The 27,287-nt window shown below is 47.6% G+C and overlaps 2 protein-coding genes across 3 annotated transcripts; both read right to left on the reverse strand.

The window, feature by feature from the left end:
• Positions 1-491: 491 nt before the first annotated feature.
• Positions 492-26,713, reverse strand: LOC125551361 (ATP-dependent Clp protease proteolytic subunit 6, chloroplastic-like). 2 transcript variants are annotated; one of them, XM_048714563.1, is made up of 9 exons: positions 26,467-26,713; positions 26,335-26,399; positions 19,772-19,841; positions 19,414-19,618; positions 19,206-19,271; positions 1,719-1,859; positions 1,174-1,227; positions 964-1,056; positions 492-874 (listed from the first exon to the last, which is right to left on the reverse strand). In XM_048714563.1, exons 1-9 carry the CDS (start codon positions 26,523-26,525, stop codon positions 827-829), a joined length of 801 nt encoding a protein of 266 aa, XP_048570520.1. In that variant the 5' UTR covers positions 26,526-26,713; the 3' UTR covers positions 492-826. The 2 variants fall into 2 exon arrangements, with proteins under 2 accessions (XP_048570520.1, XP_048570521.1); XM_048714564.1 differs by having other exon boundaries at positions 26,335-26,369; positions 26,467-26,603.
• Positions 19,771-26,328, reverse strand: LOC125551359. Its single transcript, XM_048714562.1, has one exon. It carries the CDS (start codon positions 23,929-23,931, stop codon positions 22,462-22,464), a length of 1,470 nt encoding a protein of 489 aa, XP_048570519.1. The 5' UTR covers positions 23,932-26,328; the 3' UTR covers positions 19,771-22,461.
• Positions 26,714-27,287: the final 574 nt, after the last annotated feature.

Raw genomic sequence — 27,287 nt, forward strand, 5'->3', positions numbered from 1 at the left:
CCTTGTGCCCTCCACGCATGGTTCCTGGTGGTTCCTATGCGCCACCAGCTCGCAGCGTGGAGAGGAGATGAGGTGGAGGGGGGCCGTGAGGAAATGGCGGTGGGGCGAGGAAGCATACACCGACGGAGAGGTGGGTGTGGGCACCGCCAAAATTTGGGAGACAGAAGCAACAACGCCGCGATGGTGGCCTGGGCAAAGAAATCGTGCCCTTTATATAGGCACAACCGCGATTTAGCAGTGGGCAGCAGGGAAGAAATCGAGCCCTCGAGAGAACTGGACACGCGGTAGGCAGCAGGCGGCAGAGAAGATGGTACGCGTGGCATGTACAAAGTAAACACAACAGCCTAGAAGGCCGATCAAAGCAGCAACAGTCAAAGCGGTGGAGGAGAGAAACGTGCAAAATATTATAAGCATTAAAGAAAGCTATGCAGAGAATTAACCCAGTCACATGCGTCAAATTGACAAGAACCGTAAGAAAAAGTCAAAAAATCCAGAAAATTCAAACCCTTACAGGCCTAGTATTTTGGTTATAAGTTTCATATAGTTCCATATGATATATGCCTAGCATGCAATCGCGTCATTAGCTTACAATGTGAGATTAGGATTGTCAACATTGTCATGATGATTTAAGTATGAATTAAATTAATCAGAAAATCAATAATATCTCCAACACAAAATCACCCGCAGCCCAAGCCAAACTCCTAAGAGGCAAATGACACCCCCTTCTTCTCATCCCTAGTGACTAAACATAGGTCGGTCCCAACTGAAAGGGCAACGAAACATGATGAATGTATCTGACTTAGAGCTCCAATTTGCATCCGTTTGCTTAGCATTCCGTTTCCAGCAATGCGTCGACTAGTCCGAAGTCCATGGCCTATGTGAACGAAACATAAGGTCACCACAGGTTACTGCTCTGCTTCTCTTGTGCTAAAGGAGAGGAGAGGACATGAAGCGAGAGGTTACCTCGGACGACGACATGAAACGATCCCTCTCTGTCCACTGTCGCACTATATCGATGGGTTGCCCCGTGAAAGCAGCAAACATTTTGTCAACTTTCTGCGTGCACAAGGTTTCAGGACCTTTAATCACAGCTTAGGAAAAAAAACAGTAGCCCCTCAAGCATCTGAGCAAAAGCATGCTTAAGGAGACTTATGTTGGTAAAAAAAAACTTACATCTCGAGCATAAATGGTTTCCCCAACCTGTCTCCTCACCTCCTCCGTATTACCCTGCAGGTGATCTGATCGTTAGCATCACAGCAAGCTTCAACGATGGCTATTACTACGTCCTTTCCATATTAAGTAAAGCTCAAACGGATACATTTAGATACATCCGTATGAGCGTAATGTATCCGTATGAGCGTCAATTAATATGGGACGGAGGGAATATCAAATTAGTCACACAACATTAAAGAAAAACATCCTGCTACACGATTCATATACCAAACAGCATCGTAATGCGATAATTTTCGACAACGCCTGGCTCAGTTTAGCCGGCTTCCTTGACACTATCCAGTCGGAAGCTAGGCAATGGGCAAGGACAAGGACACAAGAGGGTCATGCAGCATTGCTACCAGCTGAGGCAGGCACCGTTTAGTGCCATCCTGCTGTAATTCTGGGCGCTGCCAATCTTTGGGCTTTGTACAAACTCTTTCTTATCAATGCATCAGAGACGCAAGGCTTTTGCTAGAAAAAATCATATACAAAACCAACAATCATACCTCCGATCCACCTTGAGGCTGATGAATCATTACTCTGGCATTAGGCATCGCATAGCGCATCCCCTTCTCACCACCAGCAAGAATGATCGCTGCTTGACTAGCAACAACACCAAAGCACACTGTCCCAACTTTCGGTGTGATCTGCTTGTGTTAACTCAAAGATATATTTCAGGCATTGGCACAGAGCATCAAAAGACAACAAGTCTCTGGGTCTATTTGTAAGGATATGTTATTACAGATGTAAGTTGTGAATGGCAAATCCAAAAGATGACATTACAGGCAAGAACTGCAGCTAATTTACATGACTCGCTACAATTCATTCAGAAATATATGTCAACTAAAACATGAATTTTCATAATAAAGTCATTGAAAGCTAAAACATGAATTTTCATAATAAAGTCAATTTCATGTCAACGAAATATATGTTGTTTATATCAGCACTTAGGTTTGGGATGCAGTATAAGAGTGTTAAGCAATACTAAACCAGCTATAGGATGCTGTACTGGCAAGATAATATATAATTTTACATTTAGACAGTGGAAAGCTAATTTTAGCATGTAGCATTTGATCATCTTTGTATTATCAAAGCAATAGAAAACTGAGCGGTGGAGATTTATCAATCCAAAAATATAGATGTGAGACCAAAGCCATGTGAGATGCTATATTTTTATTGGAGCGTATAGATGTGAGATCTAAGCCATCTTTTCTTCCATGACTGAAATTTCAAGAGACTGGTGGCTCCATTGCCAAGGGACACGCGCATCACATATACTAAGATAAATTTTATCCTCTATGCGTGTCTACTTTCTTGGATGGTATACTACTTGACCCTTCCCCCTCACGCATGTATAGGTTTGAGCTGAGCTTCACGCATATCGAGGAGTGCAAGCACAAGGAACCAACAAGCTTCACGCATATCGAGGAGTGCAAGCACAAGGAAGCAACACCACCATCCAAAGGACTGATCGGCCACCATGCCAGACTGTCCAGACTATAGCCGAACAGAACAGCCCCCCCCCCTCTCGCGCATGTATAGGTTTGAGCTGAGCTTCACGCATATCGAGGAGGAGTGCAAGCACAAGGAACCAACAAGCTTCACGCATATCGAGGAGTGCAAGCACAAGGAAGCAACACCACCATCCAAAGGACTGATCGGCCACCATGCCAGACTGTCCAGACTATAGCCGAACAGAACAGCCCCCCCCCCTCTCGCGCATGTATAGGTTTGAGCTGAGCTTCACGCATATCGAGGAGGAGTGCAAGCACAAGGAACCAACAAGCTTCACGCATATCGAGGAGTGCAAGCACAAGGAAGCAACACCACCATCCAAAGGACTGATCGGCCACCATGCCAGACTGTCCAGACTATAGCCGAACAGAACAGCCCCCTCCCCCTTATTGTCCGGTTGTTTGTCCAGGATCAGCACTGAGGGCACCCCGGAGCAAAATGACGAAGCCGGACTGTCAGATCAGCTGCAGCCCGACCCCGCACCAGCCACGAAGACACACATGCATCAGGCATCGGACTGTCTGGCCCCTGCCTGCGAGCAGATCTGGCCCGTGTTAACTTGTATCTCTCGCACCCACCTAACCCTTCGTCCCTAGACTATATATATCCCTTCCCCTCATCCTTTCTAGGGTTTGCAAAGCATTTAGATTAAACTTGAGAGAGTTATGCTCATCCACCCCTCCATTGGAGATGAAGACCGAAGGGAGAAGAACCTTGCATGGTTGTGAAGACCTCCTAAGGGAGAAGAATCCCTTTGGATTAGCAAGACCTCCACATCCTTTGGACTAGGGAAGATCTATCTATCTCTCAAGACCCATCTCTCCTAGAGATTTGGATGAACTACCTAGTTACTTTCTACCTTTGTTGTTGTTTGGATCTATGCATATCTTGAGTGTCCCTCTTGTGTGTTTTCCCTAGTGTTCTTCCTCAAATCCACCTCCAATTCGTGAAGATTGGGCCAAACCCTAGGCTTTGACCTACATCATTTGGTACCATGAACAAGGTTGCCACAGTTTGGAGCCCCTCCCCCTCATCTTTCCAGCCTGATTTTGTTTTGTTCTTGCCTAATTCGAAAATCCCCACACAGAAAATAGCCTCGCCTGATTTTGACTTTTTGAGTGATTTGTTGTTTCTACTGAGTTTTTGTTCAAATTGATCCACAACCCAGTGTTTTCCAAGTGTTTCTAGCCCCCTTTGCATTCCCTGGCCCCGATTTTTCTTTTTCCCCATCCAATTTCGACTTAGGAGTCTCGCTTTTCCACCCGCAAAATCAAGTTCCACAGCCCCAAATTCGCGTTCTGGGTCTCCCGGACTATCCGGCCCATGCCGGACAAAGGGGCCGGGCGGAAGGTCAGAGAATGGTTTCGTCCGAGCCTTAAACCGGACTGGCCGGGATCCAAGCCGGACTGTTCGACCTCCCCAAAGACTGTTGCAGGTTCTTCACCGTTTTGGCCATAACTTTTGATTCCGGACTCCAATTTTGGTGTTCTTGGGCTCGTTTTGAAGCAAACGATGTGGCCTTGATAATCATATAGGTTTCCACATCATTTGATTTGGACCAATTCTTCGCAAATTGGCATCTTCGCCTAGGCCATCCACCACCACGACTCAAAGACGTGCATCTTCACCGGTTTCGCCCTTGGGGGTCCTCGCCAGGGGTCCTCGCCAAGCACAACTTGTACCTCTCCATCAACTACATCAACCACCAAGCTCGCCAACGACAACGATTCATCCATCCTTTTGACCCCGACACTGGAAGCTAGGCTGGTCACTCCGATTTTTTCAAGGTAAAGGTGTCGATGAGGTATACTATTCCGTCACACAAATTTTGCCTTCCTTGCCATTACCCTTGTGAGCCATTCTATTCTTTGCAATTACCTTTGACCTATTGAGACTAGCTATCCGAGTGTTGCTAGGCCTCGTGAAATTTAGCATCTTAATGATTATTTATGCATCATATCGTGCATATACTTACTCCGTGCATCATCTTGTGATACTTGTCTTGTATATTTGGTCAAGGCTCAAAAGGGAAGTGGTGAAACAAAGAAAAGGTTCAAAAAAAAGAGGGATACAAAAAGGAGGACTCACAAAAGAGTTTATAAGCAAAAGAGTTGAGCAATAAAGATACTTGTGCCAAGGATACACTTGTCCAGTAGGATTGGTGCCAAGTTCTCGAATCTTGCCGTATCGCACTCCTTGAGTTTGTGTAACACGAGCTTAGTCTTTGTTAGGACAATTTTGTATGCTCATTTTCTTGGTTGCACAAGCCCCATATCTTTGCATGAGTTTCCTTCTGTCTCTATGTCCATCCTTTTGTGAACACTTGCATAGCATTTTGAGTTCATTGTGGTTTGTTTCCAACTTTTACATCTCTTGAACTTCAAATTGCAAGAATCGTGCCACTAATCCCTGCCAAGCTCCACTATAAGCCATTTGTGTAGGTGTGAGGTTGGACAAGGTTCATTACCAAGTGCACTCATTTCATATTGTCAATTGCGAGGTTGCTTGATCCTTCACCAACATCAGAAAGAGGTAATGCATTGTTCATTCCCTTCTCTTCTCACACCTAGCTCGAATGTTAATATGGATAGGGAAGGCACATCACCTTCGGTCTATGCCAACAAGGACCACTTCGATGCCAAGTGGGACTACATCGAGGCCAAGATGGGCGCACAAATTGAGCTTATCAAAAATATGCCCAACAAACGCAAGTCGCCATCATCTTCAAGATCATCTTCTCAACGACGCTCAGGTGCAGAGCTTCGAGCTACCATCTTCTTAAAGATCAGACCAGCATTGGCACCATCACCGACAAGAGGAAGCTACGATGCCAACATCAAGGCGACGAACTACAAGCAAGGGTGACCACTCCATCTTCAGATGCACCTCAAGTGAGACGGCCGAGCATGGGATATTCCATTCGGTCATGGAGGCGGATGATGATGAACCTAGTCATATGGCCTTCCTCCTTGGCGAAGGTGACGAGATGGTTGAGCATGAGATTTTCCCTTCAACGATGGTGGCGTATGGTGATGAGCTGAGAGACATTTGCACCCATATTGAGAGTGAGAGAACTCACCACTAGCCCCATATTTGATGAGATGCACCAATTCTCGTGTGAGGAAAGCCACAACCACCACTTGAGTGACTCTACCATATGCGAGTTTGAGTGTGTCCACCTTAAGGGAGTGAGTGAACCACCACACATGAGTGGGGGTGGTTGACAGGTCTTGTGAGGCCATTTCCAACTCTAACAACTTAACCTCTACTTCGCTTGTGTCTTCTTATTTGGTGCAAGATCCCATATATGATGAAGCACCAACCATCGACAACTTCGTCCCTCCTATGGATACGACGATGGCCATGGTGGAAGAAGATGCACCCCCCACGTGGTTCCATCAAGATGATGTAGATGGCTAGAAGATGGTCCTTTCCACCACACCTACACCACATGGGTGGACCTACGGAGGTAATAATAGAGGTGATGGTGATGCTCTTGCTCCACTAGTGGACATTGATTACATCTCCCTATTGTCATGCCTCATGCTAGTTTGACTCCCTCATGTGATGACTTATTACTCATTTATGATCAGTACGATGATGTTCATGTGGAGTCTATTAGTTGTGATGTTGCATAGGATATCTTGTGAGAATTCTTTAGATCACATATGCTATGGGTGAGATTTCCAAATTCACACATTTGCAATCTCATCGTAGTAACTATCCATATCCCATTAAATTCAATCCTTTGGCAAGTATGGCATAGATGACAAATTCATGGTTCGTGGCATTTGCATAAGTTGTAATAATATTGCAATGCATCCTTTACATAATTTGAGAAATTCTTTGCATATGCCTTGCCATGACATTTTAGCATGGAATTTGCGGATAACTACACATGTCTTGCATTCAATACATTGCATACTTGCCATCCTCATGATTTTGTTTGCGAGCATGGTAGCACTATAAACCATTCATGCGAAACCACATTTTCCATGCAAACCAATAATAATGCTATGGCCATGCATTGCTTTACATGTTCAATTTCTCCGTGTTTTGCTTCAAGTACTTGTATTGCAAGCAACCATGCCTATACTATTGCTAGCAACCCATAGTTTTCTCATACATGATGGAGAACTTGATACATCTTTTGTGTTGCATGATTCCAATAATTGTGTGCACCATATGCATCCCAACAACAAATGCTATACATATACATCATACTTTTGCTCCACTTCAGGTCTCCATTATGTTGTGCCCCACAACCATCCTTTCATGATGGATGATATTTTCTTGTATCATGCATCTAATTTCTTTACGGATTGCATATCTTTTGCTAACTCCCACAAGCACATACAAATCATGATGGATGATGTGTACATATAGCACGCGCACACATTGTTTCCTTTTCAATATTGTGTAGGTGTCCACACTCATCAACCTCGCAAGCACACGAGTTGACAAAAATAGCTCCTAAGAGCAAGCAAGGTGTGCGCTACCATGGAGCTCCTCCACCATTCCTCTTCGCGACGAGACTTCGCGACCTTATTCTACATGGCACTCACATGGTTATGGGTTACTGTTCATTTTCACAATTTGTGCCCATCTTGCCATAACCATTCCTATTACAATGACATGCATTTGTGACCCATGCTTTGCATTATACATGACCCATCCTTCTATTCATTGTATTTGTATTTGCAAGCTTGGTGGAGATATCCATTGCTATTGTCATGTTCCATTTTTGATACATGCCTATAGTGATACTTGTGTTGAGAGAGCCATGATTATGCATCGTTCCTTCCATAGGACTTCTACCCAACACATTGATGTTTGCCCCATGATTGTGTCGCATATGCATTGTATGTTGCATCACACATGGTTAATACTTGCTCTTTTCATGGGGTTGATGACAACTATTTTGATGCTTTGCACATGATTGGTATTGCATATTGTCATAAGTCTCCCTTTGTTGCACCTCCCATGTTGAATATTTGCTAATTGTTATTGTTGAATGCAACGATGTTCTTATGCTTGAACATGAGACTGCCCCTATAGCTTTCTCGCATATGGTTTGAGATCTTCACGTATTCCATGTGACTCATGTTTTCTTTCCTTCTTTGCACAATATGCATGATGATCATTGTTGCTATGTCAAAAGCCATGCATACACCATTCATGCATTGACTATATTTTGTGTTAATGGTTATGTGCAAGAGAAGAGACACATCATGATAGATGATGTGTTTATCTACCATGCACATACGTTCTTTGTTTTGTTTTGTTTTGTTCATGTGTAGGTAATATCGACTACTCGCCTACTCCTACACACCATGAGTTGACCATCCGAGCTCTTGAGAGCAAGCCAAGTACACTTTCCACCGACGCGCTGCTATAACACATTTGCTTGTCCCTTGACATTGTGAAGTACGCACAAGGACAAGCTTTCAAGGTGATCTGTTTCTCTTTTGAGAATCCCTAACCTTGAGCATGGAAATTTTGGATCACACCACACTGTTGCATGCATCATGTCGCCCAGTTGTTTTTTTCGGCTAATTACTTGCGCACATGATTGTGATATTGATTTGACGTATCATTGCCACTTTTTCATGACTCTTGATGAATATACCTTGTGTGTTGTATCAAACTTGTTGATTCCGAGCTAACAATAATAATGGAAAGGGCTGAGCCCATGCCTGTCTCCCGGGTCGCTCTTGACTACTCCACCCGCAAACGGGACACTCGTCCCTCTCCTAGCTCCACATCTCCCATCCACTACTCTGCCTCTTTAGGAAAGTCTACGGCAACGCTACTTCTCCCCACCACCCCTCCCACATTGACGCCCCCCTGTTGTGCTCGGTCGCCACCGAATAAACAGGACGCGCCTTCGCGCTCCACCCGCGGCCGCCAACCATGGTGGTCACTGTCGTGGCGTGGCATGTTGGGCTGCCTCCTGCTCGTCCTTGGTGGCTGAGGCACCGGCCCAACCCCAACATGAGCCTCGACGTCGACCTTCACCACCACTCCACCCCCATGACATCTGCAGCTACTAGGTGCCCCGATGTCGCCCCCTGCTCTGTGCGCCCCCGCGCGCTGCATGGCTTGCTAGACCTCGACCTTCCACCCCCATGTGGTACGAGACCAACCCCCGCCTACATCTTCTCCGCTTTCAACATGCCCCTGGTAAGCCAGCTCCCTCGGCAAGGGTGGCCAGGCTCTATGCTCACAACGACATGCCGCTCGTCTGCCTGGTTCTTGCTGGATCCACAAAAGGTTCCCTGCAGCCCATGTGCAACATGCTTTGGTGCGCCCCGTCCGGCCTCCACGGCTCAACCTTCAGTTGTGTGATGTCGGATGCGAGGTCTTCCGGTCGCTTATGGGGTGTGTTCCGTTGCCTCGGCTAGTTGTGGCTCTGTCCGGCTCTGGGAGAAATCCTTGCGCTGCTTCAGTGCTCGCAACAATGATGCCTTTGGGCGCTCCGTTTCTTCTTGGAGTTGTTGTGAAAGGGGTTCATGATTATCCCACTGCTTATCTAAGGCATAGCTCCGTAGCTGGGATTCCCTTCACTCCACTCTTTGGGTTCCTCTACTTTGCCTCCGATCGTTGTGCCTCCTGCTCCCCTCATGTTGATGTCTCTTCCTCGGCAACCCGAATAATCTCCTCTTCTCACCATGTGAGCTGCTTGCAACACTCTGTCCGGCTTCTGCTTGGATCCTTTGTTCTCGCCAACTTGTGGTTGTGTGTCCTCCACCATGGTCTATAGCCGGCCTTAGTTGAGATATTTTCTTCTGAGGCCTCTTTGTGAGCTTGTCACTCTCCGTCAGTTCTCACCAGCTAACAATATCTTCCAGTGGTGAACTGGCATTCTCTCTATGCATCCTTGCTCAGCTAGCGTCTTTCCCTCTGTCATTATCACCTCGCCACAGGCAAGACCACCCTAATCTTTGGTGTTGGATGGCTAGGGACCGGCGATGGTGCAACCCCCTGGTGGTGGAACCATGCATTATCCTACGTCACTGGTTTCGATGTTGCTAATGCTCGTGTACTCTCAAGGCGACCTCTGAGTTTGCCTCCTTGTTGTCTTGCTAGGGCCGGCCTTGTAGATGGTTATGCATAACATGTGTTGCTCCACCCAACTACCTATTTCTTTAGGTTGTTCGCCTTGGCTTTGTGTTGTAACTATGTACCGGGTTTCTTGTGTTTTCCTGCTTCGGCATTTTTGCCCCTTGGGTTGTATGATTTTTCGATCTGGTTTCCCTCATAAACAGGATCAAGGTTTTCGATCCGGTCTTCATCATAAACCGGATGATGGTTTTCGACCTGGTTTCCCTCATAAACTGGCTCATTTTCTTTGAATAGAGGTCAATATTCAGGTGGGGATTCCTCCTCCCCCTCCCCCACCCCGGTGACATGTTCAAAAAAAGAACTTATTGATTACATGCCTTTACAATATGTTTTGCAACAATGTCCTTACCTCACATATGCCATGCACTCTTGATTGTTACATTTCTCACTTTGTTGCCCCACACACATTGAACAATTGTTCTTTCTATTGTCTTAAATGTAGCATTACTTTAACCACAACCTTTGCACACTATGATGATTGTCTTGCACTTTGGATTGCCTATTGCACGTCATACTCTCATGCACTTGAGGACACATGTGTTTAGGCATCCCCTTAGGAACTTTGTCGTTCTTTACTTTGACGACACATTCCTATATCACAAACCTTTTGATGATTTCACGTACATGCATGCATTTGATGGGATGACCACTACCTCACATTTGCATGTTTGTGATCATAGAGTTCTACTGCTTCTAGTCCATGAATATGATGTCTTTGGTTGTGCTCACTTCCTACACTTATATGCCATGAAGCATTTCCTTGTCGCATCTTATGCTAAGCACAATACTGACACTTGTTGGGTGAATCGCCACATGAATAATAGATAGTGTTCATGCGAAAACCTTTGTGTTTCCAAGTGTTCGTTCCGTTTGCTCATTTTAAAGGAATCGCAAGGCGATGCCATCATGAGACATCTTGCCCGCGAAAAGACATACACTATACTGACTGACAAGTGTTCCAGGAACCTTCCTAAGGTGAATTCCTTCCTATCGAGCCATCTTGATATGAACTTTATGAATAGACTACACTTTCATTGTTCTTTCCTTGTTGCTTGCATGATACACATCTCATGGATGGGCGAGCGACAATGAAGAGTGGCCATATAGAACGTCAAGATGATGAGTATATGGCGATCGACAAGTTCTACTCTTGCGACGACTTCAATCTATCTCTTTCCCATGGTGATGTAGATTTCGATCCAAAGTCAGATCTTTCCCGAGGGTATGGGAACCCCCTGACCGTTCGCTTAGGCTAAAACTCCTCCGGCAAGGCCCAACTTCGGTTTTAAAATTTGCCAACATAATAATACTAATAATATTAAATTGACACATAGGGAGTTAGCGCTACCCGATGATTCTTAATTCAACATAACACAAGGGGGCAGTGCTGATGTTGATGGTCCAAACTAGAGCCACTTGCGGCGCCACCTGGGGCAACTCGGGTTTTTGGCTGTCGTACGTAGTGTTCATCTGTCGTGTCCTGAGAACGAGATACGCGGCTCCTATCGAGATCGTCGACACGTCGGGAGGTCTTCCTGGTTTAGTTTTACCTTTAACGAGAGGAAGGTCCACCGGAATTCCTTATCGTAAGCATCATGTTCTTCATGGTGTGAGGATGTTCCATCGGATGCGTGTGGTAATTTATAATGGACCACTTGGAGCACCCCTGCAGGGTTAAATCTTTTCGAGAGCTATGTCCGCGGTTATGTGGCAACTTGGAAATTTATAATATCCGGTTGTAGAGAACTTGATACTAAACTTCAAATAAAATACACCAACCGCGTGCGTAACCGTGATCCTCTCTTTTCAAGGGAGTTCGGGAAGAGAACACGGTGGGGTTATGTTTAACTCGTAAGTAGTTCAGGATCACTTATTGATCATTACTAGTTTGCGACCGTTATGTGTAGTTTACTCTTCTTACTCTTGTACTCGTAAGTTAGCCACCATACAACGCTTAGTGCTTGCTGCAACCTAACCACTTATCCATTCCATACCCATTAAGCTTTGCTAGTCTTGATACCCATGGTAATGGGATTGCTGAGTCCTCGTGGCTCACAGATTACTACAACAGCAATTGCAGGTACAGGTAATGCGATGATCTGACGTGAGAGCGATGCTTGCTTGTTTTGGAGTTCTTCTACTTCTTTTTCTTCGATCAAGGGATAGGTTCCTGGTCGGCAGTCTAGGCTAGCAGGGTGGATGTCGTTTGTGTTTTTCGTTTGATTTCATCCGTAGTCGGATGCTGCACTTCTGTATGATGTTTGATGTATTCATGTGGCTATTGTATGCCATTGTATGTATCCCCAACTATTATGTACATGGTACGATGTAATGATATCCGCCTTGCAAAGCGTCTTCAATATGCACTTCTATCCTTGGTGGGACCTCCGAGTACCTCGAGGATAGGGTCGTATATTGGGCGTGGCAGAGGGGAAGAGAGGTGCAGAGCACCCAAGGGTCATCACCATGGCTTTGGCTCCATTGCCAAGGGACACGTGCATCACATATACTAAGGTGAATTCCGTCCTTTATGTGTCTCCTTGGTTTCTTCTTGGATGGTATACTACTTGACCCTTCCCCCTCCTGCATGTATAAGTTTGAGCTCAGCTTCACACATATCGAGAAGTGCAAGCCCAAGGGAACAACAACACCATCCCCGAGGGAAGCATGGAAGAGGAAGAAGAACTAGTGGCCGGACTATCCGGCCATCATGTCCGACTATCCGGCCTATAGCCGGATAAAACAACCACTTGACTTATTGTCCAGCTGTTTGTCGAGGATTAGCGTCGAAGGCACCCGAAAGCAAAATGGCAAAGCCGGACTGTCCGGCCACCACCCCAAATTGCCCGGCCTCTGGAGATCAGTAGTAGCCTGACCCCGCACCAGCCACGAAGACACGCATCCATCAGGCGCCGGACTGTCCGGCCGCTATCCCAGAAGCAGCTCCACTCCCGACGCAACTTCTACAACATGGACTTGCAAACGCGATCAATGCTGGATCGCCTCCCAAGCTTCCTTGGTTATCCTCTTGACAGCCAGGGCGTGGATCATCTCCTGCGGCACGGCTCTCAGGACGGCCTCAAGCGCCATGCAATCTTCCTGGTGGTCTACGTTGCCGAATTCGACGGTGTCCCATAGACCATGACCTCCATCTTCACTCAAGAGGCTCCAATCCTCATAGTTGCTCTGACCCGGCCTGATTTGGCCAGTATTTTTTCGAGAAAACGCAAATGGCCTTTGTGTTTCATTGCATTGGAAAGATAGGGAATTTACATCCTCCTAGGAGGCAGAGTTACACAGCCACCAAGAGACCAGTGGACATCCCAGGATGATGGCAGAACGACCCTGAGCCCTTGAGCCCTGGCCTTTGCCCAACATCTGGTCTCGTCCTTGATCCTGTCGACAAGCTCATTGAGCGATGGGTTTACATGGTCAAAAATGCACACGTTCCTATGCTTCCAGATCATCCATCCCAGGATTTGGCCAATGTTGCCTTGTATAACCCACCTACCCGTCCATCCCTATACTATATATATCCATTCCCCTCATCCTTTCTAGGGTTAGCAAAGTGAGCAGCTCCCACTCCCGACGCAACTTCTACACCATGGACTTGCAGACGCGATCAATGTCGAATCGCCTCCCAAGCTTCGTTGGTTGTCCTCTTAACAGCCAGGGCGTGGATCATCTCCTATGGCACGGCTCTCAGGACGGCCTCAAGCGCCATGCGATCTTCCTGGTGGTCTACATCGCCGAATTTGACGGTGTCCCATAGACCACGACCTCCATCTTCACTCAAGAGGCTCCAATCCTCATAGTTGCTCTGAGTCAGCTGCGGGAACACCGCACCGCCGACTTCCATCACCACGCGCTGGACGACCACCACTGGACCATCATGGCGACGACGGCGCCTTGGCTACGCGAAAGGGGAACGTCGAAGATGGACGTGCCACTGTGGGCAGTGACCGGTGTGGCCATCCACTGAAGCTGACACAGTCTTGGATCAACACCTTACTCTGATGCCAAATGTTAGAAACAGGTTAAAGTAGAGAAGCAGAGAGGAGCTAGGGCTGAACACAGGATAGTTTGATTTCTTGAAGCTATTTTTTGTATTATTGCCTTGAGGCATATATATAGTACAGGGCAAGTCGGTTGCTAAGTCTAAACCGACCATGCAACTCTAGCAGCTGCTAGTACAAGCAAAAAAGCAAATTGACTACTAGTTGTCTAGGTGCATACTGTTAGAATAAATCCGAGACGCTCCGTCGATCTACCGAGGACCAAGCAATCACACAAGCACGACACCGAGATTTGTTAACGACGTTCACCATCATGGCTACATCCCTGGGGCTTGACTACAGGCGCTCCTCCCCATGACACCCTACAATACCGCACCCCAGCCGCCCGGGCGCCAGCACACGACGCCGGCTCCCCCCGCGTGCCCGTGCTATTATGTTGGCATAGGTTACATCATGTGTCTACCCCCGATATATATGAGAGGCCTAGGATACAAGTGTCCTATTAGGACACAACTCCTACCCTGTCTACACACAGTCCAAAACCAAGTCCAACTGTAACCTACCTTGTACAATAATATTCAACACAACTCTAACAAACTCCACCTTGGCGAATATTCTTCACCACCTTGAATTCATGTGTGTGTCGAACCTCCGTGTACATTGGACTTGAAATACGCCATGAGCATCGCTGCTACTCTCATACTCCATGTGACTCCACCTGCAACTGTAGTCCTTTCTCATCTTCTTCACAGTCAACACTCAAGCAAAATTAAGTTCCTCATTACTCTACTTTGTGCTCCCAATCTTCCGGAGAATTTGTTCAACGCCATCACACACCGACCACTGTTTGCGTGAAAATGAACAACTCACATATTGGACGCCACATATAAGAGTTACTTGAACTCAACGTCACCGCTCTTTCTTGACTGCTTGTCTGAAACTTGAAGGAATTTCACCGTCGCCCTGTGTCACCCTAAGTCAAATTCGCAGTTGTCTCACCCTTCTTCTGATGAGGACATCAATACCATTGTTACACCCACAGCCCCTACTGTTACATATACTGGACCAATTACTAGAGCTCGCGCACGCCAATTAAATTACCAGGTACTTTCGTTTCTTGGTAATGATTCTAATGTTCATGAGATTATGATGCTGCCTAAATTGGATACATTTGTTTTGCTTTCAAATGAAGGGCCTAGCTTGGAGAAGGATGAACATTGGAGCAAGAACACGCATGGAGTTGATGGCATGCGCAAGGGGATCAAGAACGGAGTTACAAGTGATGATTTCAGGACTTTGAAGCCGCCATAAGGAGTGCATGAAGCCTTGGACGAAATATACAAGATGCCACTTCATAATATTCGTCCATAGGCTATTCTAGGTGCTGCGTCACCTTATTAATGGGCCAGGCCCATGTAATTTCGAAATACTTAAGTATAGGCTATTTTTAGAGTCCGTATGTGTGGGGAAACAAGAGTTAGGGTTGGTTTCGGACCCCACCCTCAAGGGCCCACGAAATTCCCCCCTCTTCCTCCATATATACATCCCTTAGGGCGTCGTTTAGACTTGGGTTTTGTTTAGATTAAAGTTCGCATAGCTGCAACTTCGCGTACTTCGTTTGTGTCCAACGACCAGACCAAGACGTCACAGAACCCCACCTTGATCAATAAAGCTTTCATCTTATATTCGCAATATCCAGATTGCAATCTCAGTTTCTTGCTTGTTCTTCGTTTGCTCGCAGGAAACAGGCCCTCGGTGGTCAGGTTGATCGTGCTCCGGTGTCCCGTGTTTCGATGAGATGTGTGCTATCGTTTTCTGTGGGAGTCGACCTTGACGATCCGACTACGAACGTGCGAGACGTCGCGCCTTAGCAATCGCTAAACCAACTTCCGAGGGTTATTGACCACGCCGGAGCACGATCAACCTGACCACGAGGGTCCTGTTTCCTGCGAGCAAACGAAGAACAAGCAAGAAACTGAGATTGCAATCTGGATATTGCGAATATAAGATGAAAGCTTTATTGATCAAGGTGGGGTTCTGTGACGTCTTGGTCTGGTCGTTGGACACAAACGAAGTACGCAAGTTGCAGCTATGGCGAACTTTTAATCTAAACAAAACCCAAAGTCTAAACGACGCCCTAAGGGCTGTATATATGGAGGAAGAGAGGGGAATTTCGTGGCCCTTGAGGGTGGGGTCCGAAACCAACCCTAACTCTTGTTTCCCCACACATACGGACTCTAAAAATAGCCTATACTTAAGTATTTCGAAATTACATGGGCCTGGCCCATTAATAAGGTGACGCAGCACCTAGAATAGCCTATGGACGAATATTATGAAGTGGCATCTTGTATATTTCGTCCAAGGCTTCATGCACTCCTTATGGCGGCTTCAAAAGTCCTGAAATCATCACTTGTAACTCCGTTCTTGATCCCCTTGCGCATGCCATCAACTCCATGCGTGTTCTTGCTCCAATGTTCATCCTTCTCCAAGCTAGGCCCTTCATTTGCAAGCAAAACAAATGTATCCAATTTAGGCAGCATCATAATCTCATGAACATTAGAATCATTACCAAGAAACGAAAGTACCTGGTAATTTAATTGGCGTGCGCGAGCTCTAGTAATTGGTCCAGTATATGTAACAGTAGGGGCTGTGGGTGTAACAATGGTATTGATGTCCTCATCATCTTCCGGATAGTCTCTAGCATGTCCCACAGCTATAGCACTCCGCCTCCTTCTATATTTGCCATCCGCACTTTGCATGTGCACTGAACACCATAGATTATACGGCCATGTACTCTCTCAACTTTTGACAATTTCAGACTCTCCGCCACTTTCTCAGATTCTCCATGGTCAACTCATGTCCATCAACTAGCACCGATAGACCCAGTCACCAACTTGAATCTGGTACTCATCAACACTGCTTCAGCACCCCTGCTGTGTTCCGTGCTTACCGCACGCCTCGCCGCTATCACCGCGTCGAGCCTCTACTGTCCTGGCTGAGTCTCCAGGGTCGCATACCCACAACACTCAACCCCTACTACAGAGAACCACCGATCATCACCGACCGATGCAAGAGTATCACGTCTCCACCAGACCACTGGTACCCAGCCCGATCCACGGGTCTCTCGCTATCCCGCTGAATTAGTCTTCGACTCTCCATGCATTTACGCCGTAGCCCCTCCATCAGCACAGAGTGAAGTCGTCCATCAAACTCCAGCTCCACCTTCAACATGACTCCATGGTGGTTGTACATGCCACCCCCGCGCCCTGTCGACTTCAAGCTCTCATGTGTACATTGCCTTGAATCAACTTTGCGCCATAGTCTTGCCGAAGCCGCACAAGCCCTCAGGCCTGCACCACGTGTTTCCACGCCCCAGAAGTCGGTCACCATCAGCATCACGCCCCTATGTCGTCGTCGCCGAGATCACCACCGTCTTCTTGTTTGACCAACATCCATGTCAATCCATCAGGCAATCCAGTCCGACCCAGCCGAAATTATCCGACTGCAATCATGCTTCACCCTGCGTCGTGTCCGCCCCGCATATCTCGGTGCATTGCTTGACGCCATGTGTATGCACGATCCCTGCCGACATACTCAAGACTCCTCCGAACCTTATACACATGTCGCTATCCTCGCCACACACTCCACACACTCTCACGCTACCATCCTCGTACACTACCATGTACAAAGAGATAAAGCCAAACTCCACTACATAAGTTTTGCCGTGTGCACTTCACCATGAAGATCAATGGAAAACTCCACAACTTCACCACGTGCTCCTGTAGGCTGTAGTTCAATTAGCTTATCCTATCTTTTCCTCCGATGGATAGCACCAGTCTTTTGCGTAGCCCCTTTTTTTCACAACAAATCTCGTGTGTGTCCTACGTCTCTTCGGCTCAGCGCAGCCCCCGCGTGCCCGTGCTATTATGTTGGCATAGGTTACATAGTGTGTCTACCCCCGATATATATGAGAGGCCTAGGACACAAGTGTCCTAATAGGACACAACTCTTACCCTGTCTACACACAATCCAAAACCAAGTCCAACTGTAACCTACCTTGTACAATAATATTCGACACAACTCTTAACACATACATTGTCTTACAAGGAAATGCAGCTACAGCTAAGTAACACAAGGATTACAGCTAAAATGTTGAGCAACCTACAGGAAGTGACTAGGTGGAGTGCCACATCGACAGTTAAATGCCAACCAACCCCACTAGAATGGTCAAAAATGCTATGATTAGCAACATTCTTATTTTCGGGTTCTTAATCAGGTACATTTGTGTCAAAATTAATTCTTAAGCTAGGTATTGGTTTTGACGTGCACATAGTGTCAAAAGTGGAATGTATTCTTTAGCAACAAATTTAAGATTACCAAAGAACCCAATTACACTAAAACTTCATTTTTGTTACATCTTACTTATAGTTTTACATGTCTACCGTGAGCATTCAAATCAGCACAAGCAAAAAAAACATTAGTATCAGATATGTGAACTGAAGATTATTTCACAAATCTAGCCACATAAACATGCGTCGCTCTGTTAGTTTTGTGGGAAATAGGAAAGTCTAACAATAGACATTGACCACACATAATGCGAGTCCCTGTCTTACGGATAAGTTCACACTTCATCATTTTACAACATTATTTTTCCGACTATCCCATGAAACATCCAATGACACCACCAGCATTACAAATCTAAGGGCCTGAGACGCAGCAAAAGAAAATTCTCATTATATGTCGTAAAAAGATGCTAAGCGAAGTAGAAGAAGGCAAAAGAAGCAATGGTGAAGCTCCATGTGTGATCTATGTACAAGACATAAGTACTTGGCCTAGCCAGCCCAAAAAACAGTTTCTAAGGCTAAACCAGATTTGGGAAATGAGGCATGTGGCAAGCAGAACCGTACCAAAGCCTACTTGGAGCCGCCCAGCACAGGAATTGCTCAGGTTTATGTACCAATTTAATATTACAACTCTTGTAAACAACACCATGGACACAAGAGCGGCTTTTGCATAACATTATTATTTCCTTTTAATACTACGAGTAAGCTCACTAGCTCGTTTTATATGTAAGCTCACTGGCCAAGGAGGTCTATACACGACAGACTCAAAATTGTTTGGTGCTGTGTGTGCAATGATTCTAGTGCCAACAACATAAATCTTAATCAAATGGAAGCATTATTGTGCCGGGTGAACAAGAAACAAAATATATATAATGGAACTAGAAATATTAAGAATGTGGCATGAATTATAGTAGTGAATTACAATGATTATAGATAATGTACCCATGACATGCAATCATAAATTGCTAAGCTGGAGAGATTATAGATAACATACCCAAGACATGCAATCATAAATTGCTAAGATAGAATAGAGACTTCCGCCAGGGCAGTTAAGATATATCTGATATAGAAGAAGAACACATTGAGTAATTCACAAATCGAGGGGCCAGATACACACGTGCACGCGCGCACACACACACAATAAGGCAAATGTTACGTTATAAAATTAATTTTGAACCTCCAATAAAAAAATGTACACTAACCAGAATATCACCCTCTTCATCTATAGCAGAAAGTGTGACAAGCTGTGATATCACACGTTGTGCCACTTGCGAGTTAACGTATTGACCAATGAAGATTATACGGTTTCCTAGCAGTACGGTTGCCAGATCCAGAGGGCCACCAGGAGTCATGATAGCAGGCATTAAAGGTGGATTTTCATTCTCTGATGCCACGATTGTATTTTTCCTATAGAATAGATAATCATTTACAGTTATGGGTGCATTTGAGTCCACAAACTATTGACTGGAAAAGGAAATAATCAGGCTTCTTATACACAACCTATATTAAAAATAGACAAGGATAAGAAGATAGCAACCATGGTAGCTTCAAATGTATCACCTCAGATAAGATTGACCGTGTATCCTCTCATCCAACCATGCAGAAACACCTGATGTTAAAACTTGCAGTCCTATATGTACAATTTGAGTGAGACAGAAACTCGATATGTTGGCAATAATACCATGAAGAGAAAAAACATGGACTGCAGAAAAATTGTGGAAAAGAATATGCAGCACAATATATTCTCCGTTCTTACGGTTTGGGTTACAGGATGGCGAGAGGGATGGCAGGAGACGATATCAGGAGCTACGGTTATAGCAAAGGGATAACTAGGGAGACAGTCACCACCATGCTCTGGCCTGGCTTGTCCCCTAGCATTGTGCCAGCTTGCGCAAGGCTATGAGTACAGCATGTTCTGGCTCCTCAAATAAGAAATTGTTAGAGACTGGATGAGGGAATCGATCTACTGTTGCTCTCCGAAGTAGTAGCTAGTACAAATCAATTACAGGAGCATCGCTCTCGAATGGAGAATGAACAGGGGAAGAACTAGGGTTGGGGAAGAGGAAAGTAGGTAGCCGCCGGTTCGTCCTGATCCACTGGATGGTGTGCTCTTCGTGTGTCTCCCCTGAAGTAGTCGTGCTCGCGGGCTCAGTTGTTCCATTCAGGCCCGTGGGTGCGCGGGCTGGGCCGCTTGACTCGTGTGGGCCGTTGGGCAGCTGTAGAGTTGTTGTGGTCGCTGCCCAGTGGGTCCCTCTCGTCAGGGGCGCTAACATCCCCCTCTCCTTGAGATGAGGCTTGTCCCCAAGCCTCTGCATGCGGGAAGCGCGCCATGAGGCTGGCCTTATCCTCCCAGGTGGCCCAAGGTTGCAGAATTGGACCATTGCACCCTGACTTGTTCTTGCATACCCCCGTTCTTTTTGCGCCAGCGTGTTTGCACTACTGCCATTGGTACAGCAAGATCATCAGAGCAATGAGGCAATTATGGTTCGACCGACATACCAGGGAGTAGGGCGCGGCGAAGCAGCGAAACGTGGAAAACTGGGTGCACCGTGGCTTCTGGTGGTAGTTGCAGTTTATACGCTACTTCATTGATCTTGTCGATGATGAGGAATGGTCCAAAGAATTTGTAGGCTAATTTGTGGTTCGCCCGCGGTGCCACTGAGGATTGGATGTATGGTTGTAGCTTGAGGAACACTTTCTCACCCACTTGGAATTCTCGAAAAGATCTTTTCTTGTCTGCTTGGTCTTTCATGAGTTGTCGCGCCCTGTTCAGATGTTGCTGCAGCAGGTCTTGAACTGTTGCTCGTTCATCCAGCCATGATTGCAGCGCTGGCACAGAGCAAACACTATCCACGGAGATCCCCAGTTGTGCAGGCTCGTACCCGAACAGTGCCTTGAATGGAGTCATGCCTATAGCAGAATGGTGTGCGTTGTTGTACCAGAATTGAGCGAGTGGGATCCAGAAACTCCATCTCCTTGGACAAGCTTGAGTGAAACAGCGAAGAAATGTCTCGACGCACTGATTGACACGTTCCGTTTGGCCGTCAGTCTGCGGATGATTGGCTGTGCTCAGTCTGAGTTCAGTGCCTGCTCCACAGAATAACTCCTGCCAGAAATGGCTAGTGAAGACTGGGTCTCTGTCAGAGACGATTGCTTTGGGTAAACCATGCGTCCGGTAGATCTGGTTCATGTATAGCTGTGCCACTGAAGCTGACGTGTATGGATGAGCCAGAGGGAGGAAATAAGCAAATTTGGTTCGTTTGTCGACGAGCACCAACAAACAGTTGAACTTGCTGGACTGGGGAAGGCCATCCATGAAATCCATGGAAATCATATCCCATGGTTGTTGTGGAACTGGTAGAGGCAGTAACAGACCCTGGTGATGCGGCACGGTCTGGCTTAGCTTGCTGACACACCTGGCAACAGCGGACGTACTGCAGGATTTGAAGTTTCATCTTAGGCCAGGCAAAGAGACGTCTGATGCGACGGTAGGTGACGGGAAACCCTGAATGGCCGCCAATGGGGCTGTCGTGAAACACTGATATGATTCTCTGCTGTATATGAGTGCTCCCCCCCAGCCAAATCCTGCCTCGGAAGTAGATTATCCCTTGCCGAAGGGTGAATCTGCCTTTTGGGTCTTCCCTGATGGCAAGTTGGGACAGCAGACGCGAAGCTTGATCGTTGTTGTGGTAGCTGTTGGTGACATCCTCGAGCCAGGCCGGGTTGCATGACGTGGTGGAGAAAAGTGTGTCGCTTGGCTTGGCACGAGATAGCGCGTCTGCACCAGCATTCTCAATCCCTTTCTTGTACCGGATGCGGTATCGCAGGCCGAGCAGTTTAGTGAACGCCTTCTGCTGCCAAGGGGTTGTCAGACGTTGCTCCAAGTGAATCAAGCTCTTCTGATCGGTCAGGATGTCAAATTCAGCGTGTTGCAGGTACGGACGCCACTGATCCACGGCTACGACTATAGCCAAGTATTCCTTCTCATACGTGGACAACCCCTGATAGCGTGGGCTGAGTGCTTTACTCATAAAAGCGATCAGGTGCCCCTACTGCTGTAAGATCGCCCCGATGCCGTGGTCACTCACATCAGCCTCGATTGTAAAGGCTTGTTTGAAATTAGGGAGAGCCAACACGGGAGCAGAAATCAGCTGCTGTTTGAGGACTTGAAATGCTGTTTCAGTTGTGGAGGTCCAGAGAAAAGGAGTCCCCTTCTTGAGCAGGTTGCAGGTTGAACAGAGGACGTGCGATCACACCAAAGTTTCTGACGAACCTTCGATAGTAGCCTGCAAGCCCCAGGAAGCTGCGAACCTCTTTGACGTTTGTCGGAGCTGTCCAGTTGTTGACTGCTGCAATTTTGGAGGGGTCGGTAGCGACGCCTTCTGAGTTGATGACATGCCCCAGGTAGGAAATCTGCTGCTGACCGAAGGCACACTTGCTGAGCTTGGCCTTCCAACAGTCTGCGGAGGAGAGTAAGCACCTGCCTCAGATGATCGACCGACGTGCTCTTGGAGTGTTGCGCTGAAGACGAGAATATCATCGAAGAATGACAGAACACAGACACGGTTGACAGGCTTGAGAGTGGTGGTGACTGCTCCAATAAAAGTGGCCGGCGCACCTGCGAGGCCAAACGAGACCACTCTGAATTCAAAATGGCCCTGGTGCGTCTGGAAGGCTGTCTTGTATTCCTCTCCGGGAGCCAAGCGAATTTGATGATAGCCTGCGCGAAGGTCAAGTTTGGAGAACCAAGCTGCACCGTGAAGTTCATCCAGGAGTTCCTCAATGACAGGTACCGGAAACTTGGCGATCACTGTGAGAGCGTTGAGCTGACGGTAGTCGATACATAGTCGCCATGTTCCGTCTTTCTTCTTGACTAAAATGACTGGTGAGGAGAATGGGCTCGTGCTTCTCTGTATCACACCTGATCGCAGCAGCTCTTCGACTTGTTTCTCTATCTCTGTCTTGTGCTCTGGCTTGTGTCTGTAAGGTCTAATGTTGACTAGTTGTGCTCTAGGGATGAGCGGTATTTTGTGATCACAAGCACGCCGCAGGGGAAGGCCTTTTGGTTCAGAGAAAACATCCGCAAAATCATCGACCACTTTCTGAATGCAGTCCGGAACAGGTGCAGTTGACTCCTCTGGTGCAATCATACATAGGTGTATGATATGCGAGACAGCCCCGTTGCTGCAGAGGCTCTGTAATTGGATGCTGTTGATGGTTTCACAGACAACCGAAGCTGCATCATGTCCATTCAGCCGGATCGGTCCTGCTAGGGTGATTGTCTCGATGAAACGGGCGCGCCAATCAACGGTCATGGGACTGTGTTCCTCCAGCCAGCCCATCCCTAGGATGGCATCGTAGGTACCGAGAGGAAGCACCTTCAGATCCGTGAAAAACTCATGCCCTTGAGCGTACCACGCACAGTGTGGAATGTAGGTTGAGCAGACCATTTCGCCACCATCCGCGACACGAACACGGCCTGGTTTGGCCATTGCTTGGACCCCGACGAGAGTTGTGGCCAGTTGCTCGTCGATGAAAGAGTTGGAGCTGCCTGAGTCGATGAGGAGGAGTACCTCGCGCCCTTGTATCCAGGCGCGCAACTGAAACGCCTTGGCCGAGACGCCCCCAATCACGGCAGATAAAGAGATTGCCATGACCGTGTCATTCGGGCCTTCGTCTTGTGGGATCTTGGTGTCGATGAAGTTGTCGAGGCCGATCATGTCGAGGAGCTCCTCGACGACATGCAGTTGGACTGAGGTGGGGCACACGTGATTATGCCCCCACCTCTCGCCGCACTTGAAGCAGAGGCCGCGGGCGCCTCGATAGTCTCGCAGCGCTTTGATCTTGGACGAGTCCGCGCGCGCGGCGTCAGTTCCACGCCGATCGGTGGCGATCGTAGGGGTCGGATGGCGCACCGGAGGTTGGGCAGTGGCAATGGCACTGCTGCCCTTGGAGACGCATATGGTGGTCGTGGTGGGTGTCCCCGCGCTCCATCCGCCACCTCCTCCTGTAGTTGCGCGAGCGCGCACGCCGTGTCCAGGTCAGGGGGTCGCTGCACCATGACGACCGCCCTGATGTCCGTCCAAAGGCCCTCGACAAAACGCGTGAGAAAATAGTAAGGATGAATTGATTCAGAGTATGAATTCAAGTGGTTGATGATAGACTCAAATCTCTCGATATAATCTGCCACGGTAGTGGTTTGGCGAACTCAATAAAACTGCCGAATGAGAGTTTGCTGACGATCTCGGCCGAACCGCGTGCACAGCAGTGCGGTTAACGAGTCCCAATCGAACTCGCCCAGACGGCGCTGGATGGACTGCAGCCACATTGCCGCTGGCCTCGAAAAGTTCAGAGATGCCATAGGAACCCAAAACGAAGGCACAATCCCAAACATGGAAAAATACTGCTCACAAAGAGTTTTCCATATATTAGGATTTCCGCCCGAGAACTGCGGAAAGGAAATAGAGGGGTGTGCCTGGCCAAGGCCGGTGAGCATTTGACTGGCATGCGAAAACGGAGACAGCGGAACTAGGGAGATGGGAATCGTGGCTGTACCGTTAGCCGAGAGCGGCGGCGGCGGTGTGAGGGACGCCGCCGATGGCCCCCGTTTGATCTGTAATTCGCCGTGGCCATCGGGCCCTTGAGGATGGATCCCCTCTTCAGTGCTCTCATGCACCAGATCCGTGCCGGAGCGAGCTGGTGGCGGCGCGTGTGCACGTTGCAGTGCTGTGACCGCGTCGCCCAGATCCACCACTCGGCGCTCGAGATCGGGACGCCATGATAGAAGGTCGTCGATCTTCGTCGCCGTGGACTACTGAGCCTTGGTCAGCCCGTCGATGGCGGCCTCAATCTTGTTTTCGAAGCGAGTGAGGAAGGCGGAGACGCTCGGATCCATGGCTTCACGCGCGTGCCGCAACCCTCTTGTCTCGATGAGGTTCGCCAGAACGGGGTGGAGGTGTGTGGTGGCTGGATCTCTGATACCAGATGTTAGAATCGATCTACTGTTGCTCTCCGAAGTAGTAGCTAGTACAAATCGATTACAGGAGCATCGCTCTCGAATGGAGAATGAACAGGGGAAGAACTAGGGTTGGGGAAGAGGAAAGTAGGTAGCCGCCGGTTCGTCCTGATCCACTGGATGGTGTGCTCTTCGTGCGTCTCCCCTGAAGTAGTCGTACTCGCGGGCTCAGTTGATCCATTCAGGCCCGTGGGTGCGCGGGCTGGGCCGCTTGACTCGTGTGGGCCGCTGGGCAGCTGTAGAGTTGTTGTGGTTGCTGCCCAGTGGGTCCCTCTCGTCAGGGGCGCTAACAGAAATGAACAAATCTGAGGCCTAGATCCAATCACTTTCGACCGGTCTTTCTCCAGATTACCCGAACACTGGTCTGCATCAGCCAACTAAAGTCAGCTTCAGCAACCTAGCCCACTCAAGTTGGTTGCTTGCCAGCTTATACCGTTTTAGTGCAGAGGTTGCAAACCCAGCACCAAAATGAACGACAACTTCAATATTCCCACGTTAGTCATCAGTTATCACATTAAAGACAGACTTCCTCTTCAAACCATCTTGATTTGTGCTAATACAATGCAGTGTCTAACATATGCTTAATGCAGAAAAATCTGAAAGTTTTGTTCGACCTGAAACAGGGCCAAAAACCAACTTCAAAATTAGATCAGATTGATGAAACATTCACTACTGCTACGGAAGATATAGCTTTTGCTACATATGCTTTCATCCACGCTTGATGCATTCTGAAATGTTAGGCACAGACAATATGTGCATACCTGTTCAACAGAAAATACAAATGATTGCACAGTGTATACAGCTGGATTACACAAGTTGATCATCAATTTATGGTATGCAATGTGTGGTTTATAAGAAGTAAACATCCTGGAATCACATAAGCGTGTCACCAGTGTACTCTCTCACACTGGACAACAATCAGAAGACGTTCTAATCATTAGACCACAATCTCCGACACCTTACTAAACCCGCATCAAATCAGATTATCCATTTCCAAACAGTGGTCGCCTACACAACTCAATATTTCGTTGCTCCACTCAATTCATAGAAGAGAAAAGTAATTCTACATAACCAAAAAAACAAAACAAAAATACAGAAAGACGCTCACCTCGGAGGCGCGGAGATGCACTGCTTCCATTCCGCCTAAACAAAGGAGAGCAGGCAAAGGACGAACTGAAAACGAGCAGTTGGTGATTACACGAGCGGGAGAGACGTGGGGCGGTAGAGTGAGGATATTCACCTGACCGAGAATTGGCAGGAGGGAGAGGCGCGGACGGCGAGGGCCGTGGAGATGGCCATGGGCGCCACTCGAGGCTGAGGCGGGAGGTGCCTAAGCGTGGTAGCGAACAGACGACTGACGAGGGTGAGATGAGGTTAGGGCATCTCCAATTCATTTTTCTAGGGCGATGCTCTGCGCCGGTTCCCAACCGGTCGCATCGCCACCGTCCGATGCGTGTTTTCCAGCCATCAGATCAGCCCCCGCTTCGTCCTCACTGTTTCACTTTCGGAATCTCTGCCTACTATACTATAATAATACTAATACTAATACTAATTACTAATTACTAATACTAATACTAATAATTACTATTTTTTTACGAATACTAGCAAATATGCCCGTGCGTTGCAACAGGAGAAGAGAAAAGTTAACGTGTGGATGATGAAGACAGCGGCACGGGGAATAATTTCTACCTTAACTCATTCCCCATCCCTGTGATTCGGTGGCCGGTGAGTTGGAGGTCTGCTTTTCTCGTCGGTTAGCACCAAGATTGCGTATTTGGTTGTTGTTCGTTTGTCGTTTTTCTGTATGACGGCCGTGCAAAATTTGTCTTCCTCCAGATCCCTCTCGATGGGGGCTCTCCTTTTTGTTACCTTCTTCGTCGACGGCGAGGAAGGTGTGGTGGTGCATCCTTTCGGCCTCTTCTCTGGTACGCTAGCCCGATTGGGCCGTTGCTTGAAGACTTCCCTCCGTAAAAGGTCCGACTGTGGATTTCAGAGTCATGCCGGCAGCGGCGCCGGACCTTCAACTCGCGGTGGAGTGGCCGGTTGGTGGGTTTCTCGAGG

The sequence above is a fragment of the Triticum urartu genome, chromosome 4 (assembly GCF_003073215.2).
Source record: "Triticum urartu cultivar G1812 chromosome 4, Tu2.1, whole genome shotgun sequence".
In the NCBI taxonomy this organism is placed as follows: domain Eukaryota; kingdom Viridiplantae; phylum Streptophyta; class Magnoliopsida; order Poales; family Poaceae; genus Triticum; species Triticum urartu.

Coding starts and splice junctions, on each gene's coding strand:
- LOC125551359 (XM_048714562.1), bottom strand. CDS start 23,931: ATGATCGGCCTCGACAACTTCATCGACACCAAGATCCCACAAGACGAA.
- LOC125551361 (XM_048714563.1), bottom strand. CDS start 26,525: ATGGCCATCTCCACGGCCCTCGCCGTCCGCGCCTCTCCCTCCTGCCAA. Junction 19,842..26,334: donor TGCATCTCCGCGCCTCCGAG/GTGAGCGTCTTT, acceptor TTGTACATATAG/GACTGCAAGTTTTAACATCA. Junction 1,228..1,718: donor AGCCTCAAGGTGGATCGGAG/GTATGATTGTTG, acceptor GATCACCTGCAG/GGTAATACGGAGGAGGTGAG.